Here is a 23,181-nt window from a genome sequence, read left to right on the forward strand (position 1 = left end):
GCTGTGTCCAAATGACATGCTACACACTGCACTTAAACTACGCACTATGAATAAATGAATTTTACAGGAGTATTATCATCACAAATGGAATGCTTAATGATTTTTTACTAACCGAAAGTTTAACCGGTTTCTCAAATGCATGACATACAAGTCAATAAAAATCTATTTGTTCATTGTTCTTTTGATGTCAGTGTTTTATATGTAAGCTATATGTAAGCAAAACTTGGACCACTGAGTGTGTGAAGTGTCCAGTGCTCCACACCACACTTAATTGTTCTGGGTGAATGAATGCATCATCTGGGTACCTAAAGTGCCTTCAAGTGCATTTTCAAATATAAGTATTCTTTATATAATTTATACTACAAAATAATATAGAATAGTGCATAAGTGTGCGATTTGGGATGCACCTTATGTTATTGACCGTATTACATGTAAGTGACAGCTGTAATAAAGCATTTTTATATCCGATTTTGTCAGTTCACATGAATAAAGATTAAATATATATATAAAATGTTTGATTACAATAATATTAGCACTGAAATTTTTCGCATTGCAATGCATTGCACAGTATTGAGCAGATTTTTGAGCTTCAAATAAGGATGTTGTCTTGGATCATTTGCCATTCCAGATGGACCAGTATGCAGTGTTGGGGAGTAGTTTACTACAAGTAGCGATGCTACTAACTTAAATACCTTTTTCATCTTATGATTACTTACAGCAGGGATGGGCAACTTCGGTCCTAGAGAGTCAGTGTCCTGCAAAGTTTAGCTCCAACCATAATTAAACACCTGTAGCAGCCAATTAAGGTCTGACTAGGCATACTTACTAGAAACTTTTAGGCAGGTGTGCTGAGGCAAGTTGGAGCTAAACTCTACAGGACACCGGCCCTCCAGGACTGAAGTTTCTCATTCCTGAGGGGTAAATTCGAAACACTCAATGTTCGTGATGGAGACGCATTCAGCCGATCTCCGGGTCTGGCGGTACCACTTTTAGCATAGCTTAGCATAATCCATTGAATCTGATTAGAACATTAGCATCGCGCTCAAAAAATGACCAAAGGTCACAAAAGTTACATACCCCACAATAAATGATGGCACGATTTATCGTTTCCAACGTAAATCTCTTTTCTTGGACTACAACAAGCACACAGATTGTAGGCAACATTTTACTTCCTGGGATTGGTGATGTAGACAAGACCAACATTATTATAATTCTTCCTGCTTGACCTCACAGCCTGTAAACTAACACCTGTTAACATTGCATTGTGACCGAATCTTTAAAACATGGTAAGGAGCGTCACATTTCCGGCTGATGTCAGAGGTATTCAGACCAATCACAAGGACAGATTAGTTGGCCAATCAGGGACACAGAGCTTTTCAAATCCGTGTGTTTCAGGAAAAAATCTGGAGCCACAAAAATGTACGGTATTTGGAAAATAATGTGTGTTTTTGTTATCATAAACAACGTGAACACATTGTATAATACCAAATACACAAAGTAACGTTGTTTTAGCAATAAAATAGGTGCTCTTTAAACGTTAGTATGTAATCTGTGCAAACCAAAGATTTGTCTGTCTGCATCGAAAACAAGTAAGCCATTTTAAATTAATTCTCTCGTGCTTCTTTATCTAATGTCTATTTCTATTTTAAGTGCAGTGATGAATCGTGTTTCTCATTACTCCAAAATCCAATCTTTTCTGCCACAGTTTTGTAACAAACCAAAGAACACCAACGTTGTGTTTGCGCCACTGCTTTTGCATCTGCCAATCAAACAGGAAAAAAATCCAGATATACATTTTATTATACTTCTATACTTACTGGTTTATCAAACCACGTGATTTAATTATATTAATAACGATTCATAATTATTATAAAAAATGTTGAAATAAGTCATTTAAAAGGTTTTTTTGTCAGCTGTCAGTTTGAGATAAATATGTATTGTGTATTTCACAAACTAAAACAATACTAAAATCATAATTGTATTGCATTACATTTTAAACCCCAAATCCTTCTTAAAACATTCTTTATTATCAATTATATTCAGTTATTTATAAAGTAATGTTATTGTAAAAAAAATCTAAGTTGGGTTGCTTGGCTCTATATTTACTTTTACTGATAAGTAGCTTGTAGCTTATACAGTACAGTTTAAAAGTAGATTCCTCAACCACTGCTGAAAGAATGATGTCAGGAAAGGACTTGGATCGACCCGATTTGTTTACCAAATGTTTTATTTGAGCGTTGCAGCATGAGGTTAAGTCTGGATTTTATGAAGCTCTTATCTTTGTAGGTGAAAGCTTGTATAGCATAGTGAAGTGGCAACCTTATAAATATTTGCTTTTAATGTCCTCTTACATTTAATGCCGTGTAATGAGGGAGACCCGCTATTAGCGAATCATCTGTGTGAGTGTATGGGTACTATGGCTTACCTTTATCATTTTGTCCAGGGAATATTGGATTTAAGCAGCTGCCTTTATATATGTATATAATCGATAAACTCTTAAGCTGTGATTCAGACGGAAGTTACACTAATGGTCCAACTGCACTGTTTGTTGGGTTGTGCTGCTTTGACCCCCTTATGACAGCAGATATTTTTGGCCTGTGTGCTCACTGTGAAACCAGCATGGAGTTCCTGAGCAAATCTGTTCACTGCAGATCTCGCTCTATCAGGGTTGATTTCCTTTCAAAAATGTGTGCACTTTAAAAAATGCTCAACTTAAAATAGTTTGTTACATGTTAGTTTCAATGTTAATTCAACTTAAAATATTAGTTAACAAATAAAAAAAATAGGTAACTAATATAAGCTACTAAGGTAACTCAGTTGAATTGACTTAAAATTTTAAGGCAACCAGGTAACCTACTTTGTTAACCAACAAATAGTGTGCATTTAATTGTACACGTCGTTTTTTGGTTGTCTTTAATTCACTGTTTAGCTTTAAAGGGATAGTTCACCTAAAAAAATCTGTCATCATTTACTCATTCCATGTTGTTTTAAACCTGTATGAATTTCAAAAGAAAGAAACAAAAGAAGATATTTTGAGAAATGATGGTAAACACACAACAGATAGTGACCATTTTCTTCCATAGTAAGAAAAAAATATTTTGGAAGTATTGTGATAAATGATGAAGAAAATATTTTGAAAAATAATGCAAAGCACACAGTTGATGGCATCCATTAAATTCCATCAAAAAGATGGAATATAATTCCTATGGAAGTCAATGGACACTATATGCTGCGTGTCTACCATCATTACTCAAAATATCTTCTTTTGTGTTCATCAGAAATTCATACAGGTTTAAACAACATGAGGATAAGTAAATTTCAGAATTTCATTTAAAAGTGAAAGAAACAGTATGTAGGATGGTGGCCAAAACTGGTATTGCAATAACAAAACTTGTGGCTAAAACTGGTACTGCAATCACACAACTGGTGGCCAATACACAACATGACAACATAAACATCAGTTGAGGGCTGCAACTCCACTTTTTAAATGAGAATATCCTGGCCAAACCACTGTTATCAGTGATATAAGTATTTAAAATGAAAATGATTTCTTAATGTCTAGTGACATATCAGGGCCATTTTATGATTTATTGATATACATTTCTTACATACTGTTCCTTGAACTATCCCTTTAATATAACCATATGTCATGCACTGATTTGAGGAATGTGACAAGTTGACTGAAAAAAATAATTCAGTTTACTCAATTTTTTAAGGTAAGTGGTTGCAATCAATTTATTTAAGCTACATTTAAAAAAAATAGAAAAACATAACAAAAAACTTTTGTTTAAATGTAGCTTAAATAAATTGATTGCAACCACTTACCTTAATTTGAACTAGCCAAAACCTCATGGTGTACCTTTAGACAGTAACATATTTTTAAGTATCAACTTTTTTGAGTTGTTATTATTACGATTAAGTCTTGTAAAAAATAAAAAGTTGAGTAAACTTAAAATAATAAAGCAACTGGCTGCAAAGCTTTTTAAGTTTATTCAACTTTCGTGGTTAAGGTTTTGCCAAATAATATATAAAAGTCCACTAAACCTATTGCTTAAAGTTAAACCAACTAACAAGAATAAGTCTATTCTAAGAGGAACAAGAGTTCAATGTCCGATGTCCACCAATAGTTATATATTTAAGTTCACTTAATGTAGTGCCTATGTTGACTGAACTTAAATTGTTAAATTCATTTACTTTGGTGTTCGTATAGCGTATTAAATGAAGAGTTTGGTTCCAAAACGAGATTTAATTTTTTTATTTTTCAAAAATCAATTTTTTTATTGTGCATTCCAACTAATATCAATCAAACTGCAGTTGTTTGTTTTCATTTAAACCTTCATAACTAAAAAAATACAGCTAAGTAGCACAATAAAAACCTGATAACATAATAATAAACATGTTTGGACAAAAAACATTTATAAACTGAGTTACCTCTGGAACCCAACTCTTCAAACACTATTATAACTCAGAGAATGCAATAAATTCATGACCGGCTCTGTCAATCATTGAATAAACTTGCTTTTCCACAAAAATACACATGAAACTGCATTGCTGAAATGCACATTTATAATTGTGGAAAGAAATACAATGTCTTTAAAAGGGTCCATGTTATCAAAGCAAACACTGATTACCTAAATGGTAACTTCACAACTATAATTTACAACAAAAAAAACATTAGTATAGCTAAAGAGCTTAAACCACAATTACTTTTTAATTAACAACTATTTAGATGTCCTGTCTGTTCTTATTCTTTAATAAAGCGTTATAATAAAAAAGTTACATTTTGAGGGGCAGAGGATTATGGGTATTCCTCAAAACATTCTGAATTTACAGTTTTAAGTTCAGTAAACTTAAAAGATTATGTGTATGGATGCAATAATTATACAAATTTGAAATGTGATCCTGCAAGAAGTCAAAACTAGCACAGAAGTCCCGACAATCGAGGTGTGCTTGAGCTAACTTTATGCAATTTAGAACTTTTATGACACCTCACAGCTGCCAGCCATATTATTCAATGACTCTTTGATGCTTTTATTCTCTTCCTGTTATCGGGAACATTTTTTCCATTCATCTGATGGAAAAGATGTCATTTCTGCATGCATCCATATGTTTTCAGTTACAGTAATGACCGAGTGACCTCTGGGTTCTTGAATTTTCAATGTTTGGGAAATATTGATGTTTTCCCTACATTGTGCAATATAGCTTTTTTTGCTAATGTATGTTGCATAATCATCTCAAGCACATTTCAAGCTCTGTAGCAATGCCCTAGAAACCAAAAAGAACAAAGCAGATCCATTCACATCAACTGCTCACATTAACCAGAACACTATTGAATGTTTCCGTCTGTCTTATGTATTAAATCTACTGTTCACAAGGTTATTATAAATTTTTACGCCTTATTCAGTCCGCCGCCGTGTTAATTTCAAACCGAGGGTGTGAGGGATGGACATCCAGAGTGTGCGCTTTAAACTAGGGATGCACCGATCAATGCCGATATTCACTAATAATACATGGCCGATGACTCTTCTGAATCCCACAGCCGATATTATTCACAGCTATTTCATGTACTACGGCTTTTGATCAGTAAGTCGTTATATCGATCTGAAATCACTGTTAGTTAGAGTCATTTATAACATGCATTTGAAAAAGCATCACTCGTCAAACATAATCATTATACATATTCTTTATTATCATGAAAATACCTGAAAAGGTTTGAAGAACCGCAATATAAATATCCTTAAAGACATACTATGCAGTTATTTTACCTTAGTATAACAGCTTCAAAGTTATTTGGGTGGTAAACAAAGTCAAAGTAAGTCGAATCATCCTCCTGTCAAAGCTCGGGGAGGACGCTGCTAGCAAAACCAGCAATGCAAGCTTGAGAGAACCGCCCCTGACAAATCTCGCGAGAATCACGACTTGCTTTATGGCAACGACGTCACACACGTTAGGCTTGTTCGACTTCGTGCGGCGCTGCAAGAATCGACCGCCGGATGACGTCAAAGTACCGCGAGAATGATCCGAGACGGCACTTTGAAGTCATCCGGCTGTCGGTTCTTGCAGCGCTGCATGAAGTCGATCAAGCCTATAACAACAACTGCACGCGCAAATTTGAGACGTGAGGCTAAACGATTTAAAAGTTAAGAAAGCGCGTTTGGAAGAGAGAAGGAAAAGAGAATCTGACCGCGTTAGGAACCGGACAAGAGTCCCACTCGTCAGGTTTTTACTCGTTGGCGTGAGCTAAAAGACGGCACTGGAGGGATGCTGATCTGGCGATCTTGTTGATGGACTAGTAAGTAAATCTCTTATTTGTAAACTTGTTTGCGGTCTATGTTGTATGTTGTTGCGCTTGCTTGTAGTATCTCATGCGATTATCATGACAACAGTTGTCAATATCTCACATAATTATCTAAGCCTAGAGGTTGTAAATAGTGTAAAAATGCACAATTTGCAAACTATTATGATAAATAGCAATAATCATGTATAGTGACATTATAACGAACAACATTATGAAATAATGCAATGTACACAATTAACTTTGTCATGGCATTTTGTAGTGTTTACATTACAATGAAAGAACACAAATGAAATGATACAGTAAACATGTTTACTTGTGATTTAGCTGCAATCATGTAAAAACGTTATAAGCCAGCAAACACGGTAGGCTCCTTTATTATTATATGCCTACTCTACACTTGGAATAAACTTCTTATTATCCTATTACCATCATCTGTAGTTTAGTAGACTATGCAGTAGCCTAATATTTGTATGAAATTGTGAAACATTACCTGGTCATTATCTTCGAATGTGTACTAGAGTGGGAATTTACGACAGTTGCAAGTATTCTCCAGCGACTCTAGGGGTCGCTGTTTGACAAAAAAGCTGAAAATGCATAGAGCAGCTTTAAGACATTTCCTGGAGCTGCGCATGTATGGTTCTTCGTCTGCAGCGCATATTAAGTTTTTGCACGAGAGCGCCCTCTGACTTTTGGATGTAGCGACGTATTTCATTGAAAGGCATAGCAAGCATTATCGGCCGATATATCAGTGCACCCCTACATAAAACATATTGTTTTGTATCGGGGTGCTGGTCATTCAGCCATCAAAACACAAAAAAATACATCGTTTTTCAAATTTCCGCAGAACCTCAGAAATCATAAATTGTCCTTGTTTTGGAGTCAACATGGCGTCGGAATAAATAAGACGCATACAAGCTTTGTGTATTGATCCAAACAGATCTGCTGGAGCCAGCAAACTTTTGTAACCTGCACATCCAGCTTTGTTCTGCCAGATACATTGCTGTTTTCCAAAAACTCAAATGATCTGTGAAAAGTAGACCGGAAGACGTGAGGAGAGTTAGAAATTTACGCGTTTTCTAAATTGGTAACATACAGTTACCAAAAGTATAAAAAACAGCAGTACACAGTTACATACAGTACAGTAATTTGCAATACAACATTCTCAATCCTTATGAGTCTCATCAGTAACATGCCGAGATGCTGCAATATTCTCCACTGGGGTGCTTCAATAAGATCACCTTCCAAATGATGAAAGATGCCACGCACCAACGTCGCCACAAATGTCGTAATGTTTTATTTGATCATTTCAGCGCGTGGAAATGATTTTCATACCAAATGAAATCTAGCTGGCACTCGAATCATTCACACAGCTGCCGAGGAGAAATTTGCGTGACATTTGGAAGGATGTAAATGATTTTAATGTTGAATTTCTAATCATTATAAACAAAGCGCATAAAGGCCGAAGCTAATTACAGCTGTCGAGCAGCTTCATTAAAAGAAATCCACACATCTACTCGCTGTATTCCCACTCCTACTCAGTTTATTTATAGACTGCGTCAATAAAGCTCATTTACAAACCAAGCAATTTCTTGTAGGCTTCATCAGAGAGCTCCAGCAGTGCGTTTTCTTCAGCTAAAAAACATTTCCATGGTAAATCACTCATGTTAATGCAAAAATTTGCAGATGGTTGGCGGTTGGAATGCTTTTCTTTCTTTACGTGACTTTCTAGAAAATTTACAGTTGGGAAGCTGTTTGGGCTCCAGCAGTGCAGTGCAGTAGTTCAGAGTTAGCCTGACGTTGCCATACTCAATTCTAGTCAGAATTTGAGTCTGATACCGCTCCATTGAGCTATAATTATGAGGCGTGTCTCAACCGAAAAATGCCTCTGCACTCAATTGGATAGACCTACGACCAATCAGAGCAACCGAGTGTGTAACGTATGTTGAAATTACGTCTTTGCAGCCTGACCGAACTGCTAGTTATTTCGCTATGACACAACATTGTGATTATACTGAGTTAGCGAATGTACATCAACACCTATTATGTTTACAACATTTCGTTTATATCACAACATGAAGTATTTACTAAGTCATAGAGTAAGACTATCTCTTACCATTTGTACGTTAGGTGAACTTCATCCACGACGATACCCATTACGTTTGCTTAAAAATATTGGAGCCTAACATGTCCCTCCACTTACAGCAACCACGATTCCGGGCTTCCGAAAAGAAGCTGGCAACGACCGCTAATTATATCCATCTCGTCGTGCACGCTGAGTTGCATCGCCGTGATAACGTTAGCCATTTCAGTTGCGACCAACTTTTGCCGAATAGGACATCAACAAATGCCCTGCTCGCGTTTCTCTGTTCCTCTTTTAAAATCAATGCTCTGTCGATATATTTTAGAACAGACTCAATGTCAGAATCCACACATCTGAACTCTACAGCGGCAGCCATTCAACACACGCGCTCTTTGGTGACGTGGTTCATTACGTTACTGTTGATTATCTGTCCATCATCTTATAAAGCCCGCCCTGACAATTTGATTGGTTCGACCAGCATTTGTTCTAAAATAGTAGCTCCTCAACGGAGAAACCCCAGACCCATCTTCCCGTTTACAAAATCTTGTGGGCGGGGCTAAGATGGGCTGGCACCCAGGCTAGTTCAGAGTAAGATGACCAATCAGGGTGGGGATCTGCTTATGACCCGTCACCTGGGTTTCATTAATATAGAGACAACAGACACGTTGATGGCACCCACAGGACAAATACGACATCTCCGTCTCCTCACCATGCAGTGATGTAAGCGCGACAGATGGGAACAATAGAACAAGCTCTGGCTAACGTTTTGGGGAAGGATCCAAAATAGGAGAGAAGGACGGGCGTTCAATCCGAGCATGGAAACGGCCCACTGTGTGCGTCTGTGTCATCCATCATATTAAGAACAGACCTCATGAATGAAAAAAATAATGGCCTGGGAATAAAACCTGGGAAAGGTTTGCTTCAATGTGAAATGAGATTAGGTTCATTTTCATTAGCTATGATGAGCGAGCGCTGGAAACTAAGCGAAAAGTCTAGGAAAGTGTGGTCTCATTCATAAGTATTGTTTTGGCCGACCTCATTTCTGTGGGCTGCATTATTGCAGAGGCATATTTTTTGCTTATTCCCTCAGTCAATAAAAATATCTCGGCCAGGCAATATATCTGTCCCACACAGCTGTCAACTTAAAAAACAACAAAATGTCCTTGTGTTATTTTTGCGCAGGCACACAAATAAATAATCCTTGTAACCAGCGCATGTTCAGAGAAAGCGAGAAAATGCTCATAAATTCACTTTTCTGGGATGTGCTTGTCTTATTTAGTTAAAACAGTTATAAAACAGCCAACATTTTCAGTCAAATGCAGTTGGTGAAAAGAAATACATTCTGTAGTTTACAAAAAAAATGTCATTATTAACTCATCATCATATTGCAACTGTGTGATATACATTTTTATCATTACTGATCTTTTTTTTCACTACAGCTCTGTCACAAATAACAATGGTTTTGGTCTTAATAATGTCAACCGTGTCACAATGTCTTTTATATACAAAAAGTTATTAATCTGATGTGAAGTGAGCTTCGGAGTTTATCATAGTAGGAAGAACAAATACTATGAAATTGGGTTGCACTTGAAGTGCACAAATATGGACTTTTTTGTGAGTAAGTGAGTAAATGGAGATGGACCCTTTGCTCCACACAGATTCCTTTGAAAACCTGCGATGTCATAAAATACATGAAATCAGTGTCTTTAACCTTGGGTTCACACCAGCCGCGTTTGAGGTGTCAAAATTGTGTCATTCCGCTCGCTTCCTGTAATTACCTCACTACTAGAGCAAGCTCCTGATTTGTTAACGCGGCGCTTTTTTCCGCCAAAGTTCAAAATTTTCAACTCACGTGTTTGTTGCGGCAATGCTCAATTCATGCGAACGAAGCAGAATCGTGTTTACCACGCTAAATGCCTAATTTGCGCCTCGAGACCTCCAGTCAACGCGTTTTCACATTGACTTAACATTAAAGTCACTCGCGCTTGACGCCTCTACCGCGGCTGGTGAGCACGCAGCATAATGCTACGTACACACCAAATGCGGGGCATCGCATTACTCGCTCTAGATTACTCACAGGATTTAACTTTGTGTCATGCTAATTTTTTGCTTAAGTTGAATATTTTTAACTTGGGCGAAGACACGTTTGAGGCGAATAACTCTGGTGTAAACCCACAGAAATAAATAAGCAGACATACAATAACATACACATACAATAACAACAAATAAATGTGTGATTTAAAAATATATAAATACTGTGTATTGTATTATCAATATATCACACGAAAGTTGGTTTTATTCTGATATGGGTAAGGTTTTTGGCCTGTCCCTTGCTATGATTGTTCTTTCTTTGAAAAGCGCCATGCTTTCATTGGAAACAATTGAAAAACATTTGCTGTTCGCTGGCCTAAATGCTTCGGTGTGCACACTACCTAAGTATGCATTATTTTTTTATAAAATATAAAGCATTTTATCTGTGCCCCCAATTTTATGTCAACCCTGTTGCCAGAACCAAAGTTATATCATCTCACAACCAGGATGCCAAGACGTAAGTTGTTCTGTATTTTTGATGATTTATTAAGTTTGACTGGGGGGGGGGTCATGCAATGTCAACCCTGTTACCGTTTTTGAAGTATACATGTAAATACTTATTTATTTAACTTGTTCCCCGCCAGCCATTTTTTTGAAAATTTTCTTCTAAAAATATATAAACATACAAATATATCAAATGTAAGAACAGACCCTCTGCTTTCAAACAAACAACAAACAAAACAGGAATTTTTTTTCATCCTATCTGTATTTTTTTCTCTGCTTATAAACTCTTAAATATGGGTATTTTTCTTAAAAGACAATTTTTTGCAAAAAGCTGAAATAATTGCATTTTTGCGAAGAATTGTGTTAAAGATCAGATTCAGAACGATTATCAAAATAAACAGTTTAAAATTAGTAAAAAAAAATTTTGCTTCAGTTTTTTATAAATTAGGTGGATAATCGCAGTATTACAGATTAACATTAAACCTCATCAGGAACACTTTTTTATGCAAATGTTTTCTCTTAATTGACAAGATAACTCGTTAATGGCGGGGAAAAAGTTAATGTTATATAATTGTTATCCACAAGTAATATCCCTTCAAAGTGTGCAACATGTGCTTTTGTGATCTGGGCTCTCATTTATAAAGTGTGGATACGCACAAAACGGGGCTGAAAACGTGCGTACGCCACTCCCCACGCAAAGCTTGTGATCTATAAAAAACGAACTTAATGGGAGAATGGGCTTGCAGGGTGGGATCTGAGGATGATTCATATATGCACACTTGCAGGTGAACTGTGATTTATAAAGGGGACATTGCTTTGTTTAATAAGTCTTAATATTTTTTGGCTTATGCCATTTTGGCTTTTGTGCATACGTAGACTTTTAGTAAGTATCCTACGCACAGTTTTATAAATGAGGCCACTGGTCTGTTAGCTAGCAAATTAGCTTAAAATAGTCAAACCTGTTACCGTCAGTTGTGTTACTCTGTTAATTTTCCAGAGTAAATAGTAATAGTTAATAGTAATAAAAAAAAAAACATTGCTAACATGGAATAATACAATTTCTTGTCTTACATATACATATACATATACAAGTTATTTTATTTTTTCATTTTTCAAAGTTGAAAATGCACCGAATTGGTGGAATAACCCATTTAATATTTAAACACATCTTTCTATTTTCTACAAATATTAATTGGCAAATTTGAAATTGTCCAAAATAGTTTCCAGACAATATAAACTAGTGTAACACACACTTTTGCAGCTGGCCAACTTTGTTCTCATATACTTTTTTTTAGATGTGGTTTTCTTCTGAGACTTGAATATTTCACTGCTGATCAGTATACTATGCAATACTACCCGGTGTGTGCATATTGCTTGAAAATAGCGGCTTTGGTGCCTAACTCTGCCTCATATTTCTTTTTTAAAAATGTCAGTTTGATCTTACACAGTAGACTAAATATACTCCAGGAGGTCTTACTGTCTCATCTCATTTATTTGTTTTCTGTACAGTTCCGATTTCAGTTCAAAATAAGTCCACTGAATATCGAGCATTGGCCTCTCAGACTTGGATTAAATTGCTCAAGATTCAAAACTGAATATTGACCTCTGTGGCTTATACTGTGAGCTTATTAACATTTTATTGCAGTTCTAAGAAAGTCTGTTTCATCTTTCTTTCTAAAAAAAATGGGCAGGAAATGCAAATATCCTGACAGTTTCTGCCTACGTGCTCTTATGATTAAATACAGCATAATAACAGCAGCAATAAACCAGTTTTGATGACTTATAAATGATTACACGAAAGTATTGTTATTTTTCAGATTGGTTAACAAACATTAAAAGGTGTCAAGTAAGGGTTATTGTACAGTCAGACATTAATTATTGTAAAGTAAATCCACAATGCAAAACGGGGTGTCTTGCATTACCCTTAATGGTCCAGTGTGGTTTTCTTACCTCAATTTCGAAAAACATAGTGAAGCTACGGTAGGCGCCATGGGACAATCTAGTCATCCTCTAAGACAACGACCGTGTCCAAATGGCACACTGAAAGTCCACATTATATACTACATGGACTACTTTTTTGATATTTGATTGTTGCTGTCATGTGGTGCCCATGAGTTTCAGTATTCATTCTATGCAATTGCATGAAAAAACAGCCAGTAAGGTGGGAACCGTGGCAAAAGTAATGCGGGACGAAAGTAAAAAAGCCATTTTCTCTGAGCCCTGATAACATTTGCATCCCAAACTACGACAGCATCTTAGGCACACAACCCCTGACAGAGTTGACAAATATCGCGTTATTTACTCGCCGTTTTTCGCGTGTAGATCCAGAAAGGTGTTTTCAACCATTATAAGTAAATTACTAAAGCGGTCATTTTGTTCTTATAATGCGTTGTGTTTCTGGTTTCATGTGCTAAAGTACTGATCAATCTACAGATAATTTAGTGCTCGAACACATCCTGAATTGGACCTCTCTGAGTTTTTTTAATATAAAAGTAAATCGGGTTTATGTGAGGAGATCCTGTCGGGTCAAAAGTAACACTTGTTACTTTTGTCCCGCTGCTACTGTTGTATATATTGAAAATGTATATTATTCTAATTTGATTTAATTTTAATATAGTTTAAACTGTTGAAAAATGTTTTATTCTCAACCATTTAAGTTTGTACTCTTGGTTGCTTTTGAAACATTTGATAAAACTAAAAATTTAAAATGAAAATGTAATTTCATTATTTTTTTACAATGACAACTTACAAAATATGTTTGCAGTTACATATTTACGAGCTCATAGTCATGTATATTTACTAAAAACAAATGTAACACAAAATTCTGTATTGTTTTGTTGTGTTACCTTCGTCCCTGCAGGTGGGGTCGAAAGTAACAATTCACTATTAGGCTCTATCATACACCCGCCGCATGCAGCGCAATGTGCAACGCAAGTGTCTTTTGCTAGTTTCCACCCTGTGCAATTATTATTTTCACGTTTAGCGCCACGTTGTTTAAATATCAAATGCATTTGCGCCCACTTTTGTGCCCATGGGGGTTCTGGTCTGAAAACGAGGTGTGTTCAGGTGTGTTCAGGCGCATTGTTGGCGCGTTGCTATTTTGAGCCAAATAAAATAGACTACGCCATTGACCAACAAAAATCTGCTCTAAAGTGTAAAGTCTATGGCGCAATATGTTTTTGTTATTTAAAGAGCGCGTTAGTAATATGCACTTATAAAAGGGACGACAACGCGGGTTTGCTGATCACATACATGAATGTGCAGCAGCACAAAAACGCTTTCAAATATCAAAAATTAGAGGATTGAATGTAAAATATTATTATTTTGTCTCTTGGACATAAATGAGGACTAATTATGAGACGTTAGAAGGCACAAAGAGCTGCTTCACCTGTAGCCTGTAAGTAAATAAATGCTTTGCTTTAAACAAATGCATCTGTTTTTAAATGTTTTTTAATGCTACCTCACGGATTTATTGTACATGATGACCCTGTACCTGTGGATATGGTAAGATGAGAAACATTTTAAGTAATGCTTAAAAAATCCCATGGTGCTGTTCTAGTGCTGAAACGCTTTGGCTCTCCACATGTTTGTAAATCCTTTATCTCTTGTTTGTATTTTTAGAGTACAAACCTTTTCTTGCATATTTGCAAATTATTTTATGAGATTACAATGATTATGTAGGATATCAATACAATTTACAGCAATTAAAAGCCTGCTATTTGTACTTTTATGACTGAAAGAAAACATCTTTTATAGGTTTTAATCCCAAAAAATTTAAATTTCCATAAAAATGAAAACAACATTTTTTTTAACATTATTCTTAAGCTGGGGGTCTTCTTCCTCCGCTTAGTTTTTCAATTTACAAAGTCTGTCATCTAAATAGGAATTAGACATAGTGCCAGCGCAACTGGTTTTTAAAGGGAATGGGAGCTAAGACTCTCATTGGTTTATTGCACGTTACGCCCAAAACATTACTCATTAGCAGAATATGAACAACCCTTTTCGACCGTGCGCTCGGCCCACAAACCATTTTTCATGGCATTAAATTAGCAAAAGTGGCATCGGACACGCCCATTTAGACTGTGCACCGTGCGCTTTAGACAATGCGCTTCGATCGTTAAAATAGGGCCCCTTATGTTTAAAGTGAAATTATACTTAAGTCGTTTAACATTTTTTACAAAATTCCACCTGGTACTGATAGAGCACACTTGTGAGTTATTGACCACAGCAAAAATATATATCTATCTATAACATTATCTTTAAAAATTAAGATTATACATTTTTATTGTGGGTGAACAAGTCTTTCAACAGCATAGGCTGATGTGAATGGTAAACGCATTGCATTCACACAGAGCAGGATTTCCTTCTCATTTATTATTAACAGGCTGTTGTATTCTGGGTAATTAGGGAAATTCTGCTCCACATTCATGGAGACAGTTCAGCTGTTTATCACAGACATAAATCAAAACACATGTCAGACACAACACACACAGGCAGCTCTGACACATTGAGAGATGCTGTTGGGAACAAGGTCAGGACATATTCAACACTGGCTAACATTCAGTTTAATTGAAGTGGCTAGGACAGGCAATCTCAATTTAATTAATAATTTGTACAAACCATCAGATTTTGGAAAAAGTATTTTTATTGATTTTTAGAAAATCATAATTTACATGAGCAGATCGATAATAACAGTGCATGAAGACACAAACATATACAACATGGACGCCTGGAACAGCAGAATGTCCTAAGAGCACCAGCTGTTGTCTATCCAGCACTTTGGCCATGTATTCAATCACGAACAGTCTGACACCGAGTGCCGCTATCACACATCTGTGTGCCATATTCAACATTCAATATTTTTAACCGTAGCGCCGTATTCCTGGATATCGTTCCAGTCTTTTGGGACGCCGCTGCTGACGGATAAGTTATGCAATCGGCACAGAAGTCTGGAAAGAGCTTTTTCAAGTAAATACATCTGATGCTGCTCTGCATGTAGAGTCTCACTCCCTTCTGTGCCGTCTGATCCGAGAACAGTTACAGGGTGCAGACTCCGTTCTTTGCATCTGCGAGGCTCTGACCCATATCACTGACTCTGGATCTGTGAGAGGTCTAGCAGCCTCAGTTTCGATGGATCTGGCTCTGTGAGTCACGCAGACTTGAGAGCCTCAAACCCACAGAATTTCCAGCGTTTCTCCAACGTCGCTCCAACGCCGCTGAACTCCTGCTTGAACATGTTGGGCAGACGAACCATTAGCCTTTCAAGTTCACTGGCCGAGATCTGAAGAACAACACATGGGCCGGGCTTAGTGACATCATTGCTTCTTTACTTTAAAAATGTTGTCAGCAATGGCATTTGCTTTGTGCATACAATTACTGTTTGATTTTCAATATTGTTCATTTTGTAAGTGAGAGACGTTGGTTTCAATTTCAACAAACCACGATTCATGCAGATGGGTGTTTGCATTTCATCAGCTCATTTGCATTTTAAAGGACACGCCCAAAAACAGCACATTTTTGCTAGCACATACAAAGTGTTATAATAAATTATCGGTGGGGTTATTTTGAGCTAAAACTTCTGGGGACACCAAAGACTTATTTGACATCTTACAAAAAATCTCATAATATGACCCCTTTAATGGTGCAATTCGCTTTTAGCGCGTAGTTGGACGTTTGAACATTTGAGTTCACTCGCTTCATGCGCGCGTGAAATTCTAGTCATTAAGACATTCACACGAAAATTTGCGTCATGGGGGGGGCTTTTGCGACTCCGCTGGCTTTCCGTAATCACGTCACTACTACAGCAAGCTCCTGATTGGTTAACGCGGTGCGTTTTTACGCCAAAGTTCAAAATTTTCAACTTGCGTGTTTGCCGCAGCAACGCTCAATTTGCACCATTCCCGCGAACTAGATGCGCGGATGATGCGGAATCGCGTCTACCGCGCTACGCTAAACGCCTCATTCGGGCTGCGAGACCTGACAACGCGTCATCAAATTGACTAAACATTGAAATCACTCGTGCTTGACGCCTCTACCGCGGCTGGTGTAAACGCAGCATACAGGTCAAAAACCTCCTATTGTAGATTCATTGTAAATATTGTATTCATGCATTGTGTATTTAATCAATTCAATTACCTTTGTATCAAGTCTCTGGATGTAGGACCACAGATATTCGATGTTGGCTCCAAACGGGTGGACGTGAAGAAAGGTTGATATGATTCCTGTAAAGACAAAAGCATAAGCTTTAGACTGAACACACGTGCTCACATTTGCCTCTGACTAGTAGTCTAGGCGAGAGACGCTGCATGCACAGCCATAAATATATATCGCTTGGAGCAAAAGCACCATCCCTCCCCCATTTAAGCTGATTACTTGGAAAGGGCCTGTGAAAGTAAAGCACTGATGCAGAAGCAGAAAATATAGTGCCTTGCCTGAAGGCCCCAAGCACATATTTATTTCCTTGATTTATATGTCGCAACACCGCCAATTACAAAAGAACCTAATTCAATTCCCTCTGCAAGACCTACTTTTCAGAGACACATTTCTGAGCGTGAGGAAAGGGGAGTTTTCAAGATGTCCACAATTATTTTGAAAATCTATGTAAAACCTGCACTGGCCTTTCAGAAATAAATAGCTTAGTAGTTACTCACACAGCAAACTCGTACTAAAAATGTAATTTAAGAAAAACAAAATATTATAATATAAAGTAACTCCAATAATTAACAAACAAAGCAGGATGATTACACAAAAATATGTGTTAAGTCGAGCTAATACGAGTAAGTGAAATACGTTTTGTTTACACCAAGGATGATAACTATAATATTTTGAAATGAATTCTAAGAGAATAGCACAACTTATACCACGGGTCTGTTTAATGCTGCATTCTGATTGGCTGAGAAATGTTCTATTGGTGTTGATTATTTTTCTGTAAACCGCACACCTAACTTTTCAAATGTCTTAAAAATAGGCACCAGAGCAATGTTTGTGGTAACCGTGGTTTAAGAGGAATAATTCACTCCGGTCCTTTGAATTGCCGCATTACCACCTTGGTGTGCATTATTTTCTTATAATTCAATGGCCCGTCGTCAATTATTCCTTACATAAATATAACTAGGGATGGGCCATTTTTAGTAATATTACATTTGAATATTTGAGCTCATAAAAAAAATGTGTTCAGGGTGTCATGTGTGGCTCTTAATGTCAAAATACGAGATTACATGTCATTACGCATGAGATTAAGCGACTATCTAGCAAACGCGAGCGTTTCTTTTATCATAAATCCTTGTGACGCGTCTGCAGCAGACACATTTTGACGTGACGCGCAATGCACGTAGATTCACATGATGCACGGAACACATATTTTGACATGACGAGCCACACACAAAGTTTCGCATTCGTGCCTCCTCTGACAAAAGTTATGAGTCGCCACTTTAAAAATGTTTTTTTTTAAATGAAAAAAACGTAAAAACATCTCTGAATTAAAGTTAGAAGTATACTTACGTTTTTACACATAAGTGAGGGTCCGCGCACCGCCAGATTTTTGTAACTGAGCGTACATTGTACACATCGTGCATGCACGTCGCGCATATGTATACAGGAGAATGTAGTATGTAGCCCAGGAGAGGCTTTGCATTTTGTCGCAATGGGCATGCGTCGAACTAGGTAAATAATTATTTTACTAGTAAAAAGTAAAATAAACTATGCTTTGTAAGGCTATGCGTTCGACCGTGCAGGTACGTTTTCGCACACGTAAAAAACAACCTATACCCAATGCTAAAGATGTAGCCATAATGTTTCAGGGTTCAACGATAACAAATTTTTTCTACTGGCCAGTGGTTTCGATTTTTACTGACCCTGCAAAAAAGCACTAAAATAAAACAGACCTGATTATGCTCTTTATTGTTTTTAACCCATGTAGCCTTAAAAAATGTTAACACCAAAAACTAGCCAACCTCATAAATTTCAAATATTGTTAATAAGTAAATGGTCAGTAATAAAATAGAAATAAATAAATACAGAATAAAAACAGAACACACAAATGAAATAATTTTCAGATTGATCTAACACTGAATACTGCATACCGTATTTTTCGGTCTATAAGCCGTGTTTTTTTTTTCAAATCTTGGCCGGTGCTGCGTCTTATAGTCAGGTGGGCCTTGTAAGTCAGTATGAATTAATTTTGACATTTATAAGGCAAGAGACATCATTACCGTCTATAGCCGTGAGAGTCCGCTATATGCTGCTTCTGTATTTATATAATTCAATGGATTCAGTAATGTGGAATGACAAGTATGCAAACTTCACGCTACTTGGCTTGTTTGGTTAATTAAGCCTATTCAACCTTCCAGGTAAGTTCTGTATGCTATGGTTTATCGTCTAAATAACTGATAATATTAGTTTAATGTACAGACATATATTCAGCCTGCTGTTCTGTCTGCTATTGTTTAGATAAATAACTTGCCTTTAACGATTAAATGTCTGTTCTTCGGCTTGGATTTTGTGAAATAATTTTCTAAATAAACGCGACATATAGTCCACTGTGACTTATATATGTTATTTCATCTTAATGACGCATTTTTGAACGATGCGACTTATACTCTGGTGTGGCTTATAGTCCGGAAAGTACGGTAGTCTTTACCATACAGTATATACTGTCTCTTTAAGACACAAGCACACAGATCCAATATACTGAATACATGCTTGTTATTTCTAAACGGTTAGCATTTACTTTATTTATAACTGACTGTTTTATGAGCATAATCATGGCACTCTAAGATAATTTTGTGTAAATATATCCGCTTAAGTGCAAGAAAACATGAACCCAAAACATGACGTTTTTTGTGCGCAATCTGAATCTTTTGCACTTATTTGTGTGCTGTCTTAAGATGCGTCTTTCCAGGCACGTGCGTCAGGTGTGTATACACGCAAGTCTTCTCAAACAGCGCATGAGTAGTGCATTGACATTTGTTTTGCGTTTTTTTTTTATTAAATATTTAATTGCCATTGCCTCAAAACACACGCAAATGAAAAACTTTCATGAGGGTGCAGCACTGGCCCGATCAGGGAGTGACAGTTTTGTCAACAAGCCCGAGCATCGTTCACGTTGGCCCCTGGGCTATCAGACTGTCCTTATTGTCGAGCCCTGTGTTTTTTTCTTTAACAGACAATCTGCAGCTATCCGGACCATTCTACCCATAGAACACTGCATATAATAAACGTTGTTTTCTGTGTCTGTCTCATAAAATTCAATGTAATCGTCTGTTAGTGTGAATGCTAATCTAGTATGGTTATAATTATCTTTATATTTCTAGTTCTTAGTATAAATGGGCCTTTAGACTTGTGTATGTCAGAGCGCTGCCAGGAGACTTAAACAATTTGTGTTCTACAGTCCATCCCTTCAATTTGTTCTGCTCAAATGAGTTTGGCTTTTCTGCTGTTCTGGCTGAGGGCCTCTGAGTCTACGTGACATTTCCTGGTCCACCAATGCAGTATATGTGTGTGTCTTCCCCGTGAGCAGCGGCGTCGTGCAGCCATTAGATTACACTCAAGGCTGTGTGGTCTTCTCTGGGCAAGGGCCAATGCAGCGCCTGGCAAAGACCGGCTCCCTAGAGTCCCTTCTAAGGGATCATCATCCAAAAACATGACAGAGAGGCAAAGGTGTTGACTTGCTCTGCACTGAGGAGCTGTAACAGCATCCACCCTCAACCTTCTCGGCCTTTTCTGCCTATTGTTATTAGATCGATTCGAAACATGAGTGGGACAACCTTTCGTTTGACTCTTTGGAAAATCTAATCTTTTATATGAACAAATGTGTGTTTACGTCAATGCGCTGATTCACTTATGTTAAAGCCACAATATGTAAATTTTGTATTTACACAATAACAAAGACGAAGCTGAATGATGTTACATGTATGAAGGAGAGTGGCATGATGGCCGATGTTGTTTTCACCATCGCTAATCATGTTTATAGATTATACCTGTACATTTGATCACATTATTTTATGCCTTCATAATAAATTAGCTGAATGGCACAACCGCTGCATGTTAGATGCTGCGTAACCGCAACTTCTGCGTTTGTCCACTCGTGTTGCCATGATCTCTACAACCGGAAACCGAGGATAGCGCGGATATCATGAGCAGGACACCGGAGTTTATTTCAATATTTTGCATGTACATTTTTATGTATATATTTATATATCATTGGAAAGGTCTTAGAGTATACATATTTCAACAGTGTTTTATAAAAAAATATGTAGGGAGAGTAGTTGATTCATTTATGAAAAGATTGTGCCTCAAAACATTTATATTCAGCTAAATGTCACTGTCCCGCCTAGCCAATCACAGAACGGGGAGGGGGCAGCAAAATGATGACGACGTCTATGCGACACACCGAAGCAGTTTGTTTAAACAACGCAGGAGCAGACGCAAAGTTACGGCGGCTTTTAGGCGGGAGTTTGATACAGCAGCTCCGCCTCTGGCTCCACGGACGATTCCTTCTGCGCATACCTTGGCTCCAAACTGACATTTTTACATAACATGATGGCGCTTATGGTCAGACATTTTTAGCTTCAATTCATTACAATGGAGGGAGGCGAGGCAGCGTTGTCCATCTTTTTTTACAGTCTATGGCAATAATACACTCTAAAAATGTCTGGGTTATTTTTGACCCATAATGGGTTAATATTGAAAAGAACACACCGCTGGGTTAAAATTGACCCAATGCTGGGTTGTTTGAACCCAACTTCTGGGTTTTTATACCCCATGTTTGCATAACAACAACCCAACAACAACCCATTGGGTCATTTTTAACCCAGCATGTGTTCAGTCCAATATTTACCCAATATGGGTCAAAAATAACCCAAACATTTTTAGAGTGTACCCTATTCTAAACCTAAACAATCTCAAAAAACTACATATCATTAGAAAGATGTAGCAGTAATAATAATGCAGTGACAGTAATTTATTGAGTTGTGACAAGAATATGCAGCAAACCGCTGACACCTATTGGCCGTTGTTAGGAAAACTAATAAAAGTGTGACACAAACCTATTTTTTTTCTAGCATTTCTGGCACGAAGCACTTGATTTTTTTATAAATGTACTGTATGTATAAAACATATACTTTATTGCATTATTTTTATTTATTAGAATAAATGTAAACTGCTATAACAGTTTTTTATTTAAAAGTGTTTTCTTTAAAAGAAGACAAAGATTAGGCTTCTAGACCAAAAATTATATTAATTTGAAGGTGTACACCCCCCCATCCCACTCAAAAAGGGCTGTGCCAGTTATATCACACTGTGCAGGTAGTTTTTGGATAGTTTATTACAAAAATCTGACATATTGTGGCTTTAACTAACATAGTCATTCGTATTCAAAGAATATGACTGTTTTGGTGGCTTTCCTGCCCTATACAACTGTAGCCTATAGCACAATAACAAGTTAAACAAATACCCTTCACTAAATGGATAAATGTTTACAGTCTAAATGAAAATGAACAAGTCATCTCAGTTGTAAGGTGTGCCAGTTCATTTAGTTCAGAGCCAAGAGGGTCAATTTTGTTCACAATATGAAGTGGAAGGGGGAATAGGAATTTATTAATGTGTAAAAATATCAATTCACAACTAAAATTACACAAGGGCATTAATAAAAGTCCTAATTTATTTAGGCTATTATTGTCGTCATCTGTAATAGCCTGATGAAATGAATGCCCATGATTGACAAAATGAAGGGAAATAATGAAAGATGTGCTTTGTCGCCATTAGAGGGGAGAACGCTTATGATGATTTTGTAGACACAAATTTTAATAAAAGATAATAAGATTGGTAATGAAAACTCTTAGTTGAGTGAGCAAATCAATGACTCGCACATATCACAAAAAGATGTCAAAAGGATTGCAAAGAGTAGCAGAAAGAATATGAACAAATCTTTTTGAACGTGGGTGGATTCAAACGATTCGAGTCACATGGATGAATCAAAACCCTTACTATTATTAACTACACCTGCTTGCCCTCCTGTTAAACCCCCCTCAACACATGCTTCAAGATGTTTCATAGATCGAGCAGTGTTAGAATAATTTACCCAGCAGAAGAGCCTCTTTCTCTGATCTCAAGGGACCCCAAATGGCCGCCTCATTATTCTTCTCTCGATGGTGATAGAGTGCCGCAGTCCCGTTTACTCCCTGTATACATGCATACCAAGAGAAAACACAACATTAGGAAGCAATGTAACCTCCACAATGATAAAGAGGCTTGACATCATTCATGCAAA

At 37.0% G+C, this 23,181-nt stretch overlaps 1 protein-coding gene across 3 annotated transcripts in view; it reads right to left on the reverse strand.

The window, feature by feature from the left end:
• Nucleotides 1-15,540: 15,540 nt before the first annotated feature.
• Nucleotides 15,541-23,181, reverse strand: part of enox1 (ecto-NOX disulfide-thiol exchanger 1) — a 128,193-nt gene continuing 120,552 nt past the window's right edge. For all 3 annotated transcript variants that reach the window (XM_055214890.2, XM_055214888.2, XM_073854955.1), the window contains 3 exons: nt 22,993-23,092; nt 17,049-17,134; nt 15,541-16,194 (listed from right to left, as the gene is read on the reverse strand). In XM_055214890.2, coding sequence (XP_055070865.2) covers nt 16,063-16,194; nt 17,049-17,134; nt 22,993-23,092 — 318 coding nt within the window. In that variant the 3' untranslated portion in view covers nt 15,541-16,062. The remainder of the gene's footprint in view (nt 16,195-17,048; nt 17,135-22,992; nt 23,093-23,181) is intronic.

The sequence above is a fragment of the Misgurnus anguillicaudatus genome, chromosome 17 (assembly GCF_027580225.2).
Source record: "Misgurnus anguillicaudatus chromosome 17, ASM2758022v2, whole genome shotgun sequence".
NCBI lineage: Eukaryota > Metazoa > Chordata > Actinopteri > Cypriniformes > Cobitidae > Misgurnus > Misgurnus anguillicaudatus.